The sequence below is a fragment of the Salvelinus sp. IW2-2015 genome, linkage group LG4q.1:29 (genome assembly GCF_002910315.2).
Source record: "Salvelinus sp. IW2-2015 linkage group LG4q.1:29, ASM291031v2, whole genome shotgun sequence".
NCBI lineage: Eukaryota > Metazoa > Chordata > Actinopteri > Salmoniformes > Salmonidae > Salvelinus > Salvelinus sp. IW2-2015.
Genome location: NC_036842.1, coordinates 26145866 through 26163858, shown reverse-complemented (window position 1 = coordinate 26163858; position 17993 = coordinate 26145866). Strand labels below are relative to the sequence as shown.

The 17993-nt window shown below is 45.4% G+C and overlaps 1 protein-coding gene across 3 annotated transcripts in view; it reads right to left on the bottom strand.

Annotated features, from left to right (window-relative positions):
* The window catches only part of pik3r1 (phosphoinositide-3-kinase, regulatory subunit 1 (alpha)), a 57919-nt gene that overhangs the window by 17174 nt on the left and 22752 nt on the right, over positions 1-17993 (bottom strand). For 2 of the 3 annotated variants that reach the window (XM_023984213.2, XM_070442487.1), the window contains 5 exons: positions 9126-9218; positions 7244-7318; positions 5616-5747; positions 4535-4736; positions 4092-4174 (listed from right to left, as the gene is read on the bottom strand). In XM_023984213.2, coding sequence (XP_023839981.1) covers positions 4092-4174; positions 4535-4736; positions 5616-5747; positions 7244-7318; positions 9126-9218 — 585 coding nt within the window. Of the gene's footprint in view, positions 1-1029; positions 1395-4091; positions 4175-4534; positions 4737-5615; positions 5748-7243; positions 7319-9125; positions 9219-17993 lie in introns of those variants that run through there. The other variant, XM_023984215.2, reaches the window with a different exon arrangement.

The following is a 17993-nucleotide window of genomic DNA, read 5'->3' as shown; positions in this document are numbered from 1 at the left end:
CTCGCTCTCTTCCCTCTCTCGCTCTCTCGCTCTCTCTTGCTCTCTCGCTCTCTCGCTCTGTGTGGCTCGTCTCTCTCTCTGTGTGGCTCGCTCTCTCGCTCTCTCTCTTCTGTGTGGCTCTCTCTCTCGCTCTCTCGCTCTGTGTGGCTCGCTCTCTCTCTCTCTCTCTCTCTCTCTCGCTCTCTCGCTCTCTGTGGGCTCTCTCTCTCTCGCTCTCTCGCTCTGTGTGGCTCTCTCGCTCTCTCGCTCTCTCGCTCTCTCGCTCTCTCGCGCTCTCTCGCGCTTCTCGCGCTCTGTGTGGCTCGCTCTGTGTGGCTCTCTCTCGCCCCTCTGTGTCTCTGTCGCTCGCCCTCTCTGTCTCTGGCTCTCGCCCTCTCTCGCTCTCTCTCTCTCTCTCTCGCGCTCTCTCTCGCGCTCTGTGTGGCTCTCTCTCGCCCTCTCTCGCCCTCTCTGTGTCTCTGCCGCTCGCCCTCTCTGTGTCTCTGGCTCTCGCCCTCTCTGTGTCTCTGGCTCTCGCCCTCTCTGTGTCTCTGGCTCGCTCGCCCTCTCTGTGTCTCTGGCTCTCGCACTCTCTGCTGTCTCTGGCTGGCTTCTTCTCGCTCTCTCGCTCTCTCTCTCGCTCTTCTCGCTGTCCCTCGCTCGCCCTCTCTGCCAGAGACAGCCAGAGACAGACAGAGACAGACAGAGACAGACAGAGACAGCCAGAGACAGCCAGAGACAGCCAGAGACAGCCAGAGACAGACAGAGACAGACAGAGACAGACAGAGACGACGGCGACAGACAACCAGCGACAGAGGAGATATCCTGTTCTCTTGACAGCTCTAGAAGACTGGCCATATATATATATTTTTTTTAATATACATCTGTCAGTCTCGTTCCTGTCCCATGTTGCCAAGTACAGTTATAAAAAATAAATGTATCAGGCCTATTCATCTCTGTCTAAAGGTTTTGCTGAAGCCCTTGCATTAGCAATAAACATTTAAGATTTTAATGTATCAGATGTGCGAAGATTCAAGATCTCAAACTCACATTGCAAGTTGTGCATGTTCTGGTAAAGGCACCAGTGGTGTCTCCACTATGAACTTTGTTTCGTTCCCCCCAAAACGATGTACAAAATCCAAACAGATAGAGCTCTAGATCGAACACTCAAGTCCTCCTGAAAAGTTCCATTCTGTGGCTTTATCTGGATTCTTTTAGTTTAGTTCTCAGGGAAGATGACAGCCTGTTCCGCGGTACTTCATTAAATCCAGGTAATCCGGTAACTCTTGGGAGGCAGGTGCAGCATGCGACCGCTTGCTTGCCTGCTCTGCTTTCCTGACTGCCTGGCTTACTCCTTGGTCTGGCGCAGGTGGTGTGAGTGAGGGAGGGAAGCGTGCCTCTCTGTACCTCTCTCACTCTACCTCACCCCTCTCTCGTTCTCCCCCTCGCTAACCCACCCCAGTCTCCCACTCTTTCCCTTGCTCTCTACCTCCCACTTTCTCTACCCGCCTTCTCTTTCTCGCTCTACCCTCTTTCTCGCTCTACCCCCCCGCCTCTCGCGACCCACCCCTCTCCTCTCCCCTTGCTCTTCCCACCCCTCTCTCCTGCTATCTACCCCCCCTTCACACCCTTCTCTCTTAAAACCCCTTCACTCTCCCAACCCACCCCCATCCTCTCCCGACTACCCTCTACCCTCCTCTTTTCTCTCTTCTGGGCGCGTTGGGGCCGCTGTTGGTTAATGACTAGCTGAGCTGCTGCCCGGTGTTGGCCTGCATGCCCATTCTGAAACCTGGCCATAGTGCGCGACCGAGTCTTTGGTGCGTGTCCCTCTCCGTGTTTGAAAAGGAAGGGAGTAGGGAGAGTGTTCAGTCTTATGATTAACTCGCACAGGTTCAGATATTTTGCTGAGCTGGGCACTTTGGTGCTGGGAGGGATGGGTGGAGGGAGGGGTTAGAGGGAGGGGTTAGAGGGGGTTTGTGCCCAAGGAAGTAGGAGCAGCCACTGGGCTAACAAAAAGGTGCTCTGTGGAACAGACCCAGTTTCCAGCCAACTAAATCTAAGTAGGCCTTTGGCTGATTACTTAAAATAGGCCCCCAGTAACTGGGAGGCACACAGACACTCACACACAGGCAGGTTATCATTCAGAGAAACACGCATGTGCAGACAGTAAACACAAACACGCTTTCGTAGAAAGTCTCCCATGCTCTCAAAGACAAACACACAGTCACACACAGGTGATGTTAAACGGTTCAAATTTGACACAAACTGACCACCAAACGGCTCCCTCCCAAGTTCAACCTGCCTAGCATGTGTGTATATTGTGTGTGTCTGTGCATGGAACATAGTATGTTTGTGTGTGTGAGCATACGAGTGTTCATTCACACAGGAAGGACCTGGCTGGTTCAGCAGAAAGAGAAGAGTCAAAGCTTGCAGTGTTGAGCTTGCTATTGCCCGCCCGGCCAGCCTCCCCCGTCAGTCTACCTCCATCCCCGTCGGCCCATTGCTCCTGCAGGTGCGAACTCCTGACAGCGGCCCATGCGAGGGGGACGTTATAAATAGTCCCAAACAGGTAATAAAACGTTTCAACAGTCACAGCCAGGCACTGGGCCTGCCCACCAAAAGCAGTTTTAACTAGCGACTGTAAAAACCCAACTGTGCCAAGCAAACGGTCTGCAGTCCAACACCATGGCCTGCTGGAGTCTAGAGAACGCTAGGCCACTTTACTGGTTAGATGAAAAATAAAAAGCACATTCTATTGCTTTTTCTTTTTTATACAATATAGGGTATTATTCCTTCATGGCCTGAATTTATCAAATGTTCAAAATTCAGTTTGTGCATTTCTGGCCACGGTAAAAGGTCTTACATAATTAATCAAGGGTAGCCTACTTCACTGCACATGTAGGATGGAATTCACCTAGAGCCCTGTAACCTCAACTACTTACACTTTGATCAACACGCCACTGATTTCCTGCTCGAGAGGAAGGAGGCTCTATCCTGGGCTACAAACCAAAAATGAACAACCCATTTTTACACAATACCATTTTAGACCCAATCATTGAGACTACCATGGGTTAACAATAAACTCCTGCAGCCTAAGCTATATGCTGCAATTTGCATAAATGTTTTGATGAGTCAAGCTAGTTCCTCCCCATCCCAGAAGAATGCTCTGCAGGTTCCATCGCCAAGTCACAATGAAAGATGTGTGACACAAACACAGCCAAGCCAAGATTCTGGTATTAAAGATTGCGTTATAAATGTGAGTAAAAAAATTCAGCTATTCTAAATTAAAAGGCTGATATTTAAGCAATAAGGCCAGAGGGGGTGGTATATGGCCAATATAACACGACTAAGGGTTGTTCGTGTAGTTATGCAAGCCAAATTCTAGGCTAGAAGCAAGGAGAAATAATGTGTTTAATAAAACCCTTATTGCTTTTCTTTTGTCATTTGCTGTGGTATATCAAAAATAGTGTAGTGATACTTCAAATAGAACAGTAAACGTGGATTTTTGTGTCATACCCATGATATTGTCGATATACAGACGGGTGGAATGGTGTTTTAGCCAATCAGCATCCAGGATCCAAACTACCCAGTTTATAAATGAAGACAGGCTAATTGCAGCCAATTTGCAAACATTGACTGGCATATAACAATAAAGCCTTTTAAACAAGTGCAGAAAACCTTAACTAAAGCTGTAATAAACGGAGCCAGCCAGGTATGCGATGGGGCAGCTTTTGCCCCACAATGGAGGCTTTTCCCCATGCAGTGCAGCCAGTACATCCTGTGCTCTGTGCTACTGCTAGAGTGCGAGTCCCCGTGTGGCTCTACGGGCTAAGAACAGCCCAGGTTCCCTGCTGTTCCCCTCGGCTCCCGCACTCAGTCAGTCAGTAACTACCATGGGCTTAGCGCCACTGCAGTCTTAATATATGCACTTAGGCCATTCTCTCAATGCCCCTCAATAACAAAGTACAGTATGTGAGTGTAAATAATTTCACAGAGGAAGAGATGGGCATTCATATGGCTTTAAATATAGTTGTTCTGTATCTCTGCATACACCCCCAACCAGAACTTTAACAGATGACGAATAATAGAAAAGGACAATGTGTGTTTCTTACCTGGAGCCGCCTGTGCTTCTGTCCATTCGCTAGTCACAAGGGTCTCAATGATCTTGATGTGAGCATCCGGGCTGGGCTCGCAGCTGATGAAAGAGTGAAAAAAGAAGAAAAAAGTCAAATAGAGTCAGCAATTCTCAGGCCAGCTGACTGGCCCTGCTGTTGTGATTAATGTGTGCATGATCTTGCTCCATCTTAATCACTCTCTAACTGATGGGACTTCAAGCATGGCTGCTTTAATTGCAACAGCACAGCTGGCAAATAGAAAAGCTTCCCAACCTAAATCCTTTCACCGCAAATGTGTGTGTCAGTGTGTGTGTGTGTGGTGTGTGTGTGTGTGTGTGTAGGCTGCTTGCCTGAGTGTGTTTCCTTGAGTATATAAAAAGTGTCTGGCTGTCTGTGCACACCTGTCTGTGAGGGCCAGTCCCTCTCTCTCCTCCACCCACCTGGCAGCCTGCTGTCTGAAGAGCATGGTGCTGAAGATCTCGCCCAGGGCGTGGGAGCTGAGCAGGTTCTTGGGCGCGTTGTGGCACACCCGGGACCAGTGGCGCAGCAGGCAGTGGAAGGTGAGCCAGTACTGGGCCGGAAGGCTGGGTGCGCTGGCGATGTGACGCAGCTGCTGGGCACACTCCTCAGGGCTCTGCACCTCTGTGGGACCAACACACACACGGGTGTCAGAGAGGGAGGTATGTCATACATACACATGTTTCTATGTGCTAACACTTACGCAGGTTACGCACAAATTCATTGATAGAGATCACAGAGGGAGATATACACAATGCATTGCCACACATGTATGACTTTGAATGTGTGCCAGGTACGCTGCAGGCTACGCACTAACAAAACCCTTCAAAAAGCTCCCGCAGTTAAAGCTACAGTGGTGCTAGCAGACTTCCCTTCAACCAATGGGGTGGCAGAAAAAGGAGCCCTGTGCTCAGTAATCGGGTTACACAACCGCATTGAGATTGTGTGTGCTCAACAATGAGTGGAGTGCAAGGTACACTTGCAGGTGATTGGCTAGCACTGAGATAAACTTGTGTAAGTTGCTATTAACAACAGAGATCCTGTTTCTGGCCATGTGACAAAAAGATTACTCTGAGATAGCACTGAAGAACATAAGACAGAGATAAAGAAAGCCTGCTGTGACTGTGTGTGTGTGTGTGTGGATATTGACACTAGCTCTAGGTACTGTGGGTTCCCTCTCCAAGGTACAGAGTGTTCAGCAGCCCGGCCAGTGGTAGATTAGGTTAGGACTGCTGCTGTAGGCCAATAATTAACTAGACACCGTACCTTTGGGTTGAGGCACGTTCCACTGAAAGTGATTGCTGAGAGCAACAAACAAATTGAATGAACAGCAACCTCTAACCGACATGCTGATTTGGACATGACCCATTTTCTAGTAGAACATTGACAGGAAGGAAACAGTAGGTGCTATAGAATATTGGTTATGTGATTGTGTGTACATCATGTGGTGTAGACTGATGATTGTATGGCAGTGTTACAGTCACAGTGTGTGTGTAAGAGTACCTTGGGCGGTGTGGACCAGCTGAGTGTAGATGGCCGGTGGGATGACAGGCTGGGGAAGATCCTGCAGGTACCGACGTAGACCGTCACACAGCATCTGCAGGTCCATCTGGTCCAGGTCTGCTGACGGAGGATCTGAATAGAACCACACACCATTAGATCAAAGTCAAACAGTTTTTCCCCCAAAGAATTGCACACAAAGTCAAATAACATTGAATTTGGGTGGATATACAGTGAATTCGAAAAGTATTCAGACTTCTTGACTTTTCCACATTTTGTGGAACCCATAATGACAGGTTTAGTAATGTTTGCAAAATATATATACCTTATTTATATAATTATTCAGACCCTTTGCTATGCGACTCGAAATTGAGCTCAGGTGAATCCTGTTTCCATTGATCATCCTTGAGATGTTTCTACAACTTGGAGTCCACCTGTGGTAAATTCAATTGATTGGACATGATTTGGAAAGGCACACACTTGTTTATATAAAAGTTTGCACAGTTGACAGTGCATGTCAGATCAAACACCAAGCCATGAGGTTGAAGGAATTGTCCATAGAGCTCCGAGACAGGATTGTGTCGAGAGACAGATCTGGGGGAGGGTACCAAAACATTTCTGCAGCATTAAAGGTCCCCAAGAACACAGTGGCCTCCATCATTCTTAAATGGAAGAGGTTATGAACCACCAAGACTCTTCTAAGACCTTGACCAAGAACCCGATGGTCACTGACAGAGCTCTAGAGTTCCTCTGTGGAGATCGGGGAACCTTCCATTAGGACAACCATCTCTGCAGCACTCCACCAATCAGGCCTTTATGGTAGAGTGGCCAGACGGAAGCTACTCCCCACTAAAAAGGCACATGACAGCCCACTTGGAGTTTGCCAAAAGGGACACAAAGGACTCCCAGACCATGAGAAACAAGATTCTCTGGTATGATGAAACCAAGATTGAACTCTTTGACCTGAATGTGTCCGCTCAACACCTGGCCAATACCATCCCTACTGTGAAACATCGGTGGCAGCATCATGCAGTGGGGATGTTTTTCAGCGGCAGGGACTGGGAGACTAGTCAGGAACAAGGGGGAAATGAATGGTGCTAAGTACAGAGATCCTTGATGAAAACCTGCGCTAGAGCGCTCAGGACCTTAGACTGGGGCGAAGGTTCACCTTCCAACAGGACAGCGACCCTAAGCACAAAGCCAAGACAACGCATGAGTGGCTTCGGGACAAGTATCTGAATGTCCTTGAGCGGCCCAGCCAGAGCCCGATCAAACGAAAATAGCTGTGCAGCGATACTCCCCATCCAGCCTGACAGACCTTGAAAGGATCTGCAGAGAAAATCCCCAATACAGGTGTGCCAAGCTTGGAGCTTCATACCCAAGAAGACTCGAGGCTGTAATCGCTGCCAAAGGTGCTTCAACAAAGTACTGAGTAAAGGGTCTAAATACTTAATTAAATGTTCTATTTCTAAACTGTTTTTGCTTTGTCATTGAGGTATGTGTGTAGATTGAAGAGGGAAAAAACAATTTAATACATTTTCGAATAAGGCTGTAACTTAACAAAATGTGGAAAAAGTCAAGGGGTCTGAATACTTTGTGAATGCACAGTGATAAACATGAACTCTGCTCACCAGTGTCAAAGCACTGTCTAACATCCCGTCCACCATCGGCTGTGAAGGTCCTGTACAGTGTTGGGTTGTCCAGACCTACACAGAATCAAGCAGCACATGATAAGCCACTAGCTTAGATGCAACTACTTAACTTCTCTAGGATAGGGGGCAGCATTTTCACGTTTGGATGAAAAGCATACCCAAATTCAACTGCCAGCTACTCATCCCCAGAAGATAAGATAAGCATAGTATTAGTAGATTTTGATAGAAAACACTCTGACATTTCTAAAACTGTTTGAATCATGTCTGTGAGTATAACAGAACTTATTTAGCAGGCGAAACCCTGAGGACAAACCATTCAGATTTCTATTTTTCTTTTTTTGAGGTCACTCTCTTTTCAATGGATTTTCATTGGGAATCCAGATTTCTAATTGACCTTCTTGCAGTTCCTACCGCTTCCACTAGATGTCAACAGTCTTTAGAAATTGGTTGAGGTTTTTTCCTTTGTGTAATGAAGAAGTACGGCCTTCCAGAACGAGGGTCACTTAAAGTGTACTGTTTGTTAAGAGGCGCGTGACCAGAAAGCTAGCTACAGTTTGTTTAAATCCTGTATTGAACACAGATCATCCCATCTTCAATTTTATCGATTATTTACATAAAAAAATACCTAAAGTTGTATTACAAAAGTAGTTTGAAATGTTTTGGCAAAGTTTACATGTAACTTTTAAGATATTTTGTAGTAACGTTGCACAAGTTGAAACCGGTGTTTTTCTGGATATATTTTTCCAAATAAATTGACATTTTGGATATATATCGACGGAATTAATCGAACAAAAGGACCATTTGTGATGTTTATGGGACATATTGGAGTGCCAACAACAGAAGCTCGTCAAAGGTAAGGCATAAATTATATTTTTATTTCTGCGTTTTGTGTTGTGCCTGCAGGGTTGAAATATGCTTCTCTCTGTTTACTCTGTTGCTATCCTCATAATAGCATCGTTTGGTTTTGCCGAAAAACCTATTTGAATTCTGACATGTTGGCTGGATTCACAACAAGTGTAGCTTTAATTTGGTATCTTTTTTGTGTGACTTCATGAAAGTTAGATTTTTATAGTAATTTATTTGAATTTGGCGCTCTGCATTTTTACTGGCTTTTGGCCAAGTGGGACGTTAGCGTCCCACATATCCCAGAGAAGTTAAATTCCTAGACAGTCATAAAATCACTATAAAAAGGCCTTCCGATTTATTTAAGTATAAAAACATTCAAGGAATAAAGCGCACTACAAGCTACCAGACCTAGTCTCAGGGATGGCTAACTGAAAATCCATTCAATCTCCACTGAGTTAGGTTAACCTGCTTTTAGTTTCTTTGCACCTCACTTGTGGAATATCCTCCCGAACTCTCTCAAATTGGATATTATGATGCCTCTGGAGAGCTACCCTTTAGGTTTTCGCTCCAACCCCAGTTGTAACTAACGTGATTCATCTTATCAACCAGCTAAGTGTGAGAATCAGGAGCGCTAGATTAATAGGGTTGGAGCAAAAATCTACTGGGATGGTAGCTCTCCAGGAACAGGGTTGGAAAGCCCTACTCTAGGGCAATTCAGACGGCTGATTAATGACTTTTTTTATTGAAGAATGTGTTTTGTTTTCTATGATTGTGTTTTGTATCACTGTTCTGCTTTTCATAGTGTATAGATTTTGGAATATTATTGTAATTACAGGGCTCTTCAGACCAAATAGACCTTATCTCAGCATGACTTCTTGTCAAAATAAAGGTTAAATAAATAATTACATAAGTAACTGAAACCATGTTGTTGATACACGAGGGGTGGATCTTCTAGAATGTAAATCTAGGAAATGTTTAGATGACCAGTGTGGGTGTGTGCTAGTCCATTGTGTACCTTTCTTCTCGATGGCCTCCAGCAGCCTGGCCAGCATGGGAGGAGCCGTCTCTGGGAGGGCAAACTGCTCTGTCAGGTCCAGGAGGGTGGAGCCTGGAAAACGAGAGAAGAGAGGAATAGCGGTTCAGTCATTTTCACTTAAAAAAAGGTAGTTTTAGGATTCAATCGATAACAATTATGGAGGCTAACAAAGAGTGAGAGAGGAAAGGGGATAAGTTGTTGAGGGTTAATTTTATTTCAACATTTCAGGAAGTGCATTGAAATGCAGTACATTAATTGAAAAATGCCCGACCCTGGTTTAACCAAGCCCTGGATGGTCATAGGTAACGGAGTCAATTCCTCCAACCCTCTCTAACACAACACAAAGGGGTCAATTTTGGGCCTCCACTTCAATCCCACCACCATGATGGTCTCCACCCACACCCCTCGCCCTCAGGCAGCCTATTAAGGCAGCCTATTAATATATCAATCCCACGTTGCACTGCATTCACATGGTGTGCCTTTTAAAAATTGTCAGGAAAGGAGATTTGGGACTGCAGCGCTACTTCAAAAAGGTATTGCAGACACCAGACCAAAGGACCGATGGAGAGACAAAAAGGCAACTGTGCAAAACCGAAAGATTCAGGTTGGAGAGGTGCCGAGCAGTAGGATACCATGAAGGTAGCGTTGGGGTGAACCAAGGGGCTAAGCAAACACCATGTGATATGCATAAGGCAAGCCAGGTCTGAGGCTTTGCCCCCCCCACCCCACTTTTTTCATTAGATCTTAGCATCCAGGTGTGGACATGAAAGGGTCTGTGGGGCTGGCACCGATTTTATTTGGATTTGCAAAAAGGTTATTTTGAAAGAGCACCTTTCTGAAAGGCCCAACTGTTTGAGGATTTCAGTCTGCAGTTTCAAACGCAGACGACCATGAATGGAGCCCCTTTCACGGTTTCCCTTTATTTCACTAATTAAGAGATGGAGCATCTAAAATAAAATAAATACATCTCAGAAGATTTCAAAGGGTTCCAATATTAAGGCAATGTAGTGGCATTCCCTACATGTGTATTTATCCTATTGTTTTTAACAAACAAATGTCAATTATTGCTCTACCCTTTTTAGTAAAACGGGCACGAAACCGGGCATCTAGAGTAGCCATCTACGCATACACACCGGTCATTAGCCTGGAAACGTTCTCTCCCCCATTAGGCTGCTTACTTGCCTAAATAATGATCTGCCATATTTTAACGCTACGTCCTCGTTAGCGCACCGAACGCTGTGGATAACGCTGTCCGGTTGTATGTGAACCAACTGGATTAGCAGGGAGAAAGACCTTCAGCCACTAGACACGCTAAACCCTGTGTAGGCTAAAGAGACTAGAGGTCGACCGATTAATCGGAATGGCCGATTAATTAGGGCAATCAGTAATCTGTCTTTTTTTTTTTTACACCTTTATTTAACTAGGCAAGTCAGTTAAGAACACATTCTTATTTTCAATGATAGCCTAGGAACGGTGGGTTAACTGCCTTGTTCAGAGGCAGAACGACAGATTTTTACCTTGTCAGCTCGGGGATTCGTTTTTGCAACCTTCCAGTTACTAGTCCAACGCTCGAACCACCTGCCTTACATTGCACTCCATGAGGAGCCTGTGTGGCAGGCTGACTACCTGGCAGGCTGACTACAGGCTGACTACCGGCAGCAAGAAGCCAAGGTAAGTTGCTAGCTAGCATTAAACTTATCTTATAAAAAACAATCAATCTTAACATAATCACTAGTTAACTACACATGGTTGATGATATTACAAGTTTATCTAGCGTGTCCTGCGTTGCATATAATCAATGCGGTGCCTGTTAATTTCGCATTGAATCACAGCCTACTTTGGACAAACGGGTGATGATTTAACGAGCACATTTGCGAAAAAAAGCACTGTCGTTGCACCAATGCACCTAACCATAAACATCAATGCCTTTCTTTAAAATCAATACACAAGTATATATTTTTAAACCTGCATACAGTGGGGAGAACAAGTATTTGATACACTGCCGATTTTGCAGGTTTTCCTACTTACTTATGTCATGCAATAAAATGCTAATTACTTAAAAATCATACAATGTGATTTTCTGGATTTTTGTTTTAGATTCCGTCTCTCACAGTTGAAGTGTACCTATGATATAAAATTACAGACCTCTACATGCTTTGTAATTAGGAAAACCTGCAAAATCGGCAGTGTTTCAAATACTTGTTCTCCCCACTGTATTTAGTTAATATTGCCTGCTAACATTAATTTCTTATAACTAGGGAAATTGTGTCACTTCTCTTGCGTTCCGTGCAAGCAGTCAGGGTATATGCAGCAGTTTGGGCAACCTGGCTCATTGCAAACTGTGTGAAGTCCATTTATTCCTAACAAAGGCCGTAATTAATTTGACAGAATTGTACATAATTATGACATAACATTGACGGTTGTACAATATAACAGCAATATTTAGACTTCGGGATGCCATCCGTTAGATAAAATACGGAACGGTTCCGTATTTCACTGAAAGAAGAAAAGTTTTGTTTTCGAAATGATAGTTTCCGGATTTGACCATTTTAATGACCAAAGGCTCGTATTTCTGTGTGTTATGTTATAATTAAATCTATGATTTGATAGAGCAGTCTGACTTAGCGGTGGTAGGCACCAGCAGGCTCGTAAGCATTCATTCAAACAATACTTTCACGTGTTTGCCAGCAGCTCTTCGGAATGCTTCAAGCGCTGTTTATGACTTCAAGCCTATCAACTCCCGAGATTAGGCTGGTGTAACTGATGTGAAATGGCTAGCTAGTTAGCGGGGTGCGCACTAATAGCGTTTCAATCGGTGACGTCACTCGCTCTGAGACTTGGAGTAGTTGTTCCCCTTGCTCTGCATGGGTAACGCTGCTTCGAGGGTGGCTGTTGTCGATGTGTTCCTGGTTCGAGCCCAGGTAGGAGCGAGGAGAGGGACGGAAGCTATACTGTTACACTGGCAATACTAAAGTGCCTATAAGAACATCCAATAGTCAAAGGTATATGAAATACAAATCGTATAGAGAGAAATAGTCCTAAAATTCCTATAATAACTACAACCTAAAACTTCTTACCTGGGAATATTGAAGACTCATGTTAAAAGGAACCACCAGCTTTCATATGTTCTGAGCAAGGAACTTAAACGTTAGCTTTTTTACATGGCACATATTGCACGTTTACTTTCTTCTCCAACACTTTGTACTTGCATCATTTAAACAAAATTGAACAGTTTTCATTATTTATTTGAGGCTAAATTGATTTTATTGATATTAAGTTAAGTGTTCATTCAGTTGTTGTAATTGTCATTATTACAAATAAATTAAATTTAAAAAAAATAATTTGGCAGATTAATTGGTATCGGCTTTTTTTGGTCCTCCAATAATCGGTATCGGCGTTGAAAAATCATAATCGGTCGACCTCTAAAAGAGACAACCGTCATCTGGAAGACACAGTGTGGACCGCACCACACGGACCAGAAAGCGAGTCGTTTTCTCAGAAGCAGTGAACTTTGAGGTACTGGAACACCAACGTTTCCCCAAATAGAGAGCTAGGCATCCAGTGCCACCTCTGCATGACTTGGAAGTGTAACCTTCCTACCCAGACAGACATCCTACACTGCTGTCCCTCTACTGCCAAAGCCCTGCCTGCATCGGCCTCCCGCTTCTGGGAAACTCACTTCACAACCAGGGGCTAAATTTACACCTGGCCTCAGTGCTGCTAAAAGTAAATATGCAGAATAACAAGCCTAGCCAGGCCTAGATACAATCATCATGTTCTATTTTTTTCCAACTTATCTACAATCATATTCTAGCATTCCTAGATTATAGATAAGACTGCATTTACCATTGTGATAACTATAGTAAGATACCTTGTGTTCTTAAAAGTGAAATGCTACCTCTGTGTGCTCATCTGTACAGACACACACTGATTTTAGTATCATAGTTTTGAGTAGACCTATATCAGCTTTCACAAAATGATTTTCTACGATATAATATAGATAGATACTATGACTCCAAGTAACAATTTATTTTTATTTTTAAAATTGGTTGGTGGACATTCCCTCAAACCGCAGTACTATTCAAAGTGTCCTGTATCTGGGACTGTGTTTATTTACTCTATCCATAGCAGCCCTGTGAGTGACACGGGGAGGGGGAAGATAAAGTTGTTTCTCAGTACCATCTGCGCAACCTGATAGTTCCAATGCCGACGGGCCGGTGTCGAGTGACACAGAAAATGACAGAAATGTTCAGGCCGATCAGTTGGTGATTTCCATGAGGCACTGCCACGAGACCAAGAAACAGAGCAGAAGGGATCTAATGAAGGCAGAGGTGCAGCGAGCGAGAGGGGCAGCGATAGAGAGAGAGAGCGCGCGAGAGGGGCAGCGAGAGAGAGAGAGCGGGGCGGCGCGAGAGAGCGAGCGGGGCGGCGCGAGAGAGCGAGCGGGCAAGAGGGGGGCGGCGAGCAATGAGAGGACGAGCGAGCGAGAAGAGACGCGACTGGACGAGAGAGCCGAGGCAGAGCAGCGGGCGGCAGCGAGAGAGACGGAGCACGCGAGGAAGAGCGAGCGAGGCCGGCCGCCGAAGCGAGACGCGAGCGAGCGGCGGCGCACACACCACGACCTCAAGGCACACCATCAATCAAGATTTAACCTCCAGCTAGCGACGTCGATTGCAAAAAAGAGGGGCGCCCGGCGAGCAAGAGAGGGAGAGCGCAGGAGAGAAAGAGCGCAAGAGCGAGCGAGAGCAGAGGCAGGCACGAAGCAGCGAGCGAGCACACGAGGGCCTGGCGGCGAGCAAGAGACGAGGGAGAGACGAGGAGAGAGAGCGAGGAGAGAGAGCGAGGTAGACGAGAGCGAGGAGAGAGCGAGCAAGGCGGCGCGGCGCGAGAGCCAGCGAGCGGGGCGGCGCGAGAGAGCGAGCGAGCAAGAGGGGGGCGGCGAGCAAGAGAGGAGAGCGAGGAACGAGAGCGAGGCAGAGAGACGCAGGAGAGAGAGGCGGCGAGCAAGAGAGAGGAGAGCGCAGGAGAGAGATAGCGAGGCGGCGCGAGAGAGCGAGCGGGTCGGCGCGAGAGAGCGAGCGAGCAAGAGGGGGGGGCGCAGCAAGAGAGGCGAGAGCGAGGAGAGAGCGAAGGAGAGAGAGCGAGAGGAGAGCGAGGAGAGAAGCGGAGGAGAGAAGAGCGAGCGACAAGCGAGGGGCGCGAGGCCGAGCGAGAGAGCGAGAGAGGAGCGAGGAGAGAGAGCGCGGAGAGAGAGCGAGGAGAGGAGAGAGGAGAGAGGAGAGAGCGAGAGAGAGCGAGGAGAGAGAGCGAGAGCGGCGCGAGAGGCGAGGAGAGAGCGGGCGGCGCGAGAAAGAGCGGCGGCGCGAGAAAGAGCGGGGCGGGCGCAGAAAGACGGCGGCGCGAGAAGAGCGGGGCGGCGCGAGAAAAGAGCGGGCGCGCGAGAAAGAGCGGGAAGCGCTGCGCGAGAAAACGGCCAGAACGAGCGAGTGACGGCGACGAGAAAAGCGGGCGGCGCGAGAAAGAGCGGGGCGGCCGCAAGAAAGAGCGGCGGCCCGAGAAAGAGAGCGCGCGGCGCGCGAGAAAGAGCGGCGGCGCGCCGAAAAGAGCGGGGCGGCGCGAGAGAGAGAGTGGGCAGCAAGAGGGGCAGCACAGAAGAGGGGGCAGCAAGAGAGCGAGGGCAGCAAGAGAGCGAGGGCAAGCAGAACATGGGGAGAGCGAGGGAGAGAGAGAGCGAGGGGCGAGGAGAGAGAGAGCGAGGGGCGAGGAGAGAGAGAGCGAGGGGCGAGGAGAGAGAGAGCGAGGGGCAACCAGATAATAAACTGGTTTATCTATTTAACTTGCTTTCGCTCCTTTGCTCTGCAGAGAGCTAACAAGGAATGCAAACATACAGGTATGGTTAGTCCTTCTGCAGCTTTCAGCGCTGTCTCTCCCACAGTTCAAAAACGAGAAAATTGTTCTATGCCTGCATTATTAGAATGCTTGTGCACATAGCAGAACCCTTCACCCAGGCTTGAGACAATCTCAAAGCAAAAAGGATTTTATATTATTTATATTATTTAAAGACACTGCAAGAAAATGTGAATGTTTAAGAGTAGCTGCCTATTGCTAAATAGTTTTTTCCCCCCATTCGGGAATAGCCTACCAAAGAAACTATTGAGGAGCCTATTGAACAAGTCTCCACAAGCCCACGTGTTTAGCAGGATTCCTCATAATATCCCAGAAGGCATCAGCTCAGTTAGCCAGTCAGTCAACCACAGGTTGAGGAAGTCAACGCAGCTGCCACTGGTGCGGCAGGCGTCGGCGGTGTTGGCTACAGGGGAACACTCTCTCCCCAGTTCAAACAGTACCTGTAAACTCCAGTAATGGCTGTGGCCAGGCCAGGGCATGGAACACCAACGGCGGACTAAAGATAGTGCACACCTCTGTTAAATGTAAGGTCCCGGTCATGTAACCAGCATTTTCAGAGGTTCTAGTATTTATTTTCTTCTGAGGAGGAGGTTCTGTGGAAAAAGTGTGACTGAAAACTGATGACCATTAGAGCAGCCATAGTGTTAGATGTGTGACTTGAGTCCATGTACTTCAAGGGGCAACTGGGTATAAAAAAAGAATCTGTCCTCAGCGGTTGATGCTTTATTGAAACAATATTTATTTCTCTCAATTATCTGTCAGAAGAGTATTAGAAAGCTATTGGGTGAAATGGCCAGGTCAGTGTGGCTTTTTACTACTATACCAGCATGTGAAATAGGCTATATAACATGGAGTAGCCTTGAGTTTGGACACATGAAATGGGGCTGCAGGCATGAGAAAAGTGAGACTACGTCTCCCCCTGCAGAGAGAAAATAGCAACGCATGGACCTCACTGAAAACCATAAAGCCTGTTGCTACACTGGCGGAAAAAAAAAAAAAAAAAAAAAAAAAAAAAAAAAAAAATGTATTTGTGCTTTGTGCAAAATATTTGGTTCAACTGAAGGTCTATAATAAAACCAGTATCATAATGTACAATTTCAAGACTCACAATTACAGATTCCACCAAAAATTAGACAAATAATGATGACAACCATTGCCATCCAGGCCTATATTTTGAACAAAAAACAAAAAGAAAACCTGTTTGTTTTAGCCTACATCAATTGATTCAATCAATAAAGTTCAAAGCATCCCATTATAAGATATAAGAACCAAACGTCATCTACCTTTGTTTAGCCATTATGAAAACCACTACAGTACAGAAGAGGGAGGTGTCTGCAGTCTACTTTGATAAACAGATATAGCTAGTGTGATTGATCCATATCACAGTTAGGGTTGCAAAGGGTTGGAACTTTCCAGTAAAATTCCGTAATTTTCCCAAAATTTTCCATGGGAAGATAAGCCCTGGAATTTGGGGAATTTTGCTTAAATTTCATATTTTTTTGCTATAACAGTGAACCTTTTTTGTGGGATACACAAGGCAACTCTAGGTCTTGTGGCATATTTGGTTAACCTTTCACGAGTATCAACCCGGATCCGGGAGCACCCCCCACCCCCCACACACTGATTAGCATAGCTAGCATAGCTTCAGAAGTAGATAGTAGCATCTAAATATCATTAAATCACAAGTCCAAGACACCAGATAAATATCAGATCTTGTGAATAAAGCCACCATTTCAGATTTTTAAATGTTTTACAGGGAAGACAAAATATGTAAATCTATTAGCTAAACACGTTAGCAAAATAACACCACTATTCTAACTCCATCAGTTTCTTACTCCTTCAGTGCTATCACCAATTCGGCTCAACTAATATATGATATCCACTAACCAAGAAAAACCTCTTCAGATGACAGTTCTGATAACATATTCATGGTATAGGATAGTTTTTGTTAGAAAAAAGTGCAATTTCAGGTAGAAATCACAGTTTACAATTGCACCCACCATCACAAATCGACTAGAATTACTAGATAGAGCAACGTGTATGACCAATTTATCCTCATCAAAAACATTTCATAAAAAATAAAAGCATAGCAATGGAAAGACCCAGTTCTTGTGATTTCAGACCATATTTCAGATTTTCTAAGCGTTTTTCAGCGAAAACACAATTAAACATCAACACTAACAAGTACCAGCATACCAGCCAAAAGCGCCTAACGTACATCACCGCCAAAATATATATAATTTTTCACTAACCTTCTCAGAATTCTTCCGATGACACTCCCTGTAACATCATTTTACAATATACATATACAGTTTGTTCGAAAAGGTGCATATTTTAGCCATACAAAACCGTGGTTACACAATAAATACTAGGAAATCAAGCCTCAATATGTCTGACGTCATCTATCAGAGTGATCTATTTTAATTGAAAGCTATCAATATACTTGACATAAAAATACAGGGTTGACAGCAATCGAAAGACAAATTAGTTCTTAATGCAACCGCGGATTTACATTTTTAAAATATTACCTTACTTTTCAATACAGGGCCAATGAAGCTATACCAAACAAAATGCGAAATATGCGTTTAAATATTTCGACAGAAACACGTTTTCATATTAAATATTGCTTACTTTGAGCTGTTCTTTTCATCAGATTCTTGGGCAATGTATCCTTCATGTTAAAACGTCTTTTGGTCGATAGATGCCTCTGTCCTTCGAAATGTCCACCCACCAACGACACCCCTAAAACGTGTCCAACTTTCAGAACGCCAACAAAGAAATTCCCTCAAAATCGCACTAAACGGATATAAATTGATATAAAACGGCTCAAATTAACTACATTATGATGTTTTTAACAACTATAACGACTGAAAACAATGACCGGAGAAATATTGCTGGTTAGAAACGATTTGGAACGAGGCAGGTCCGATGGCCTTCACG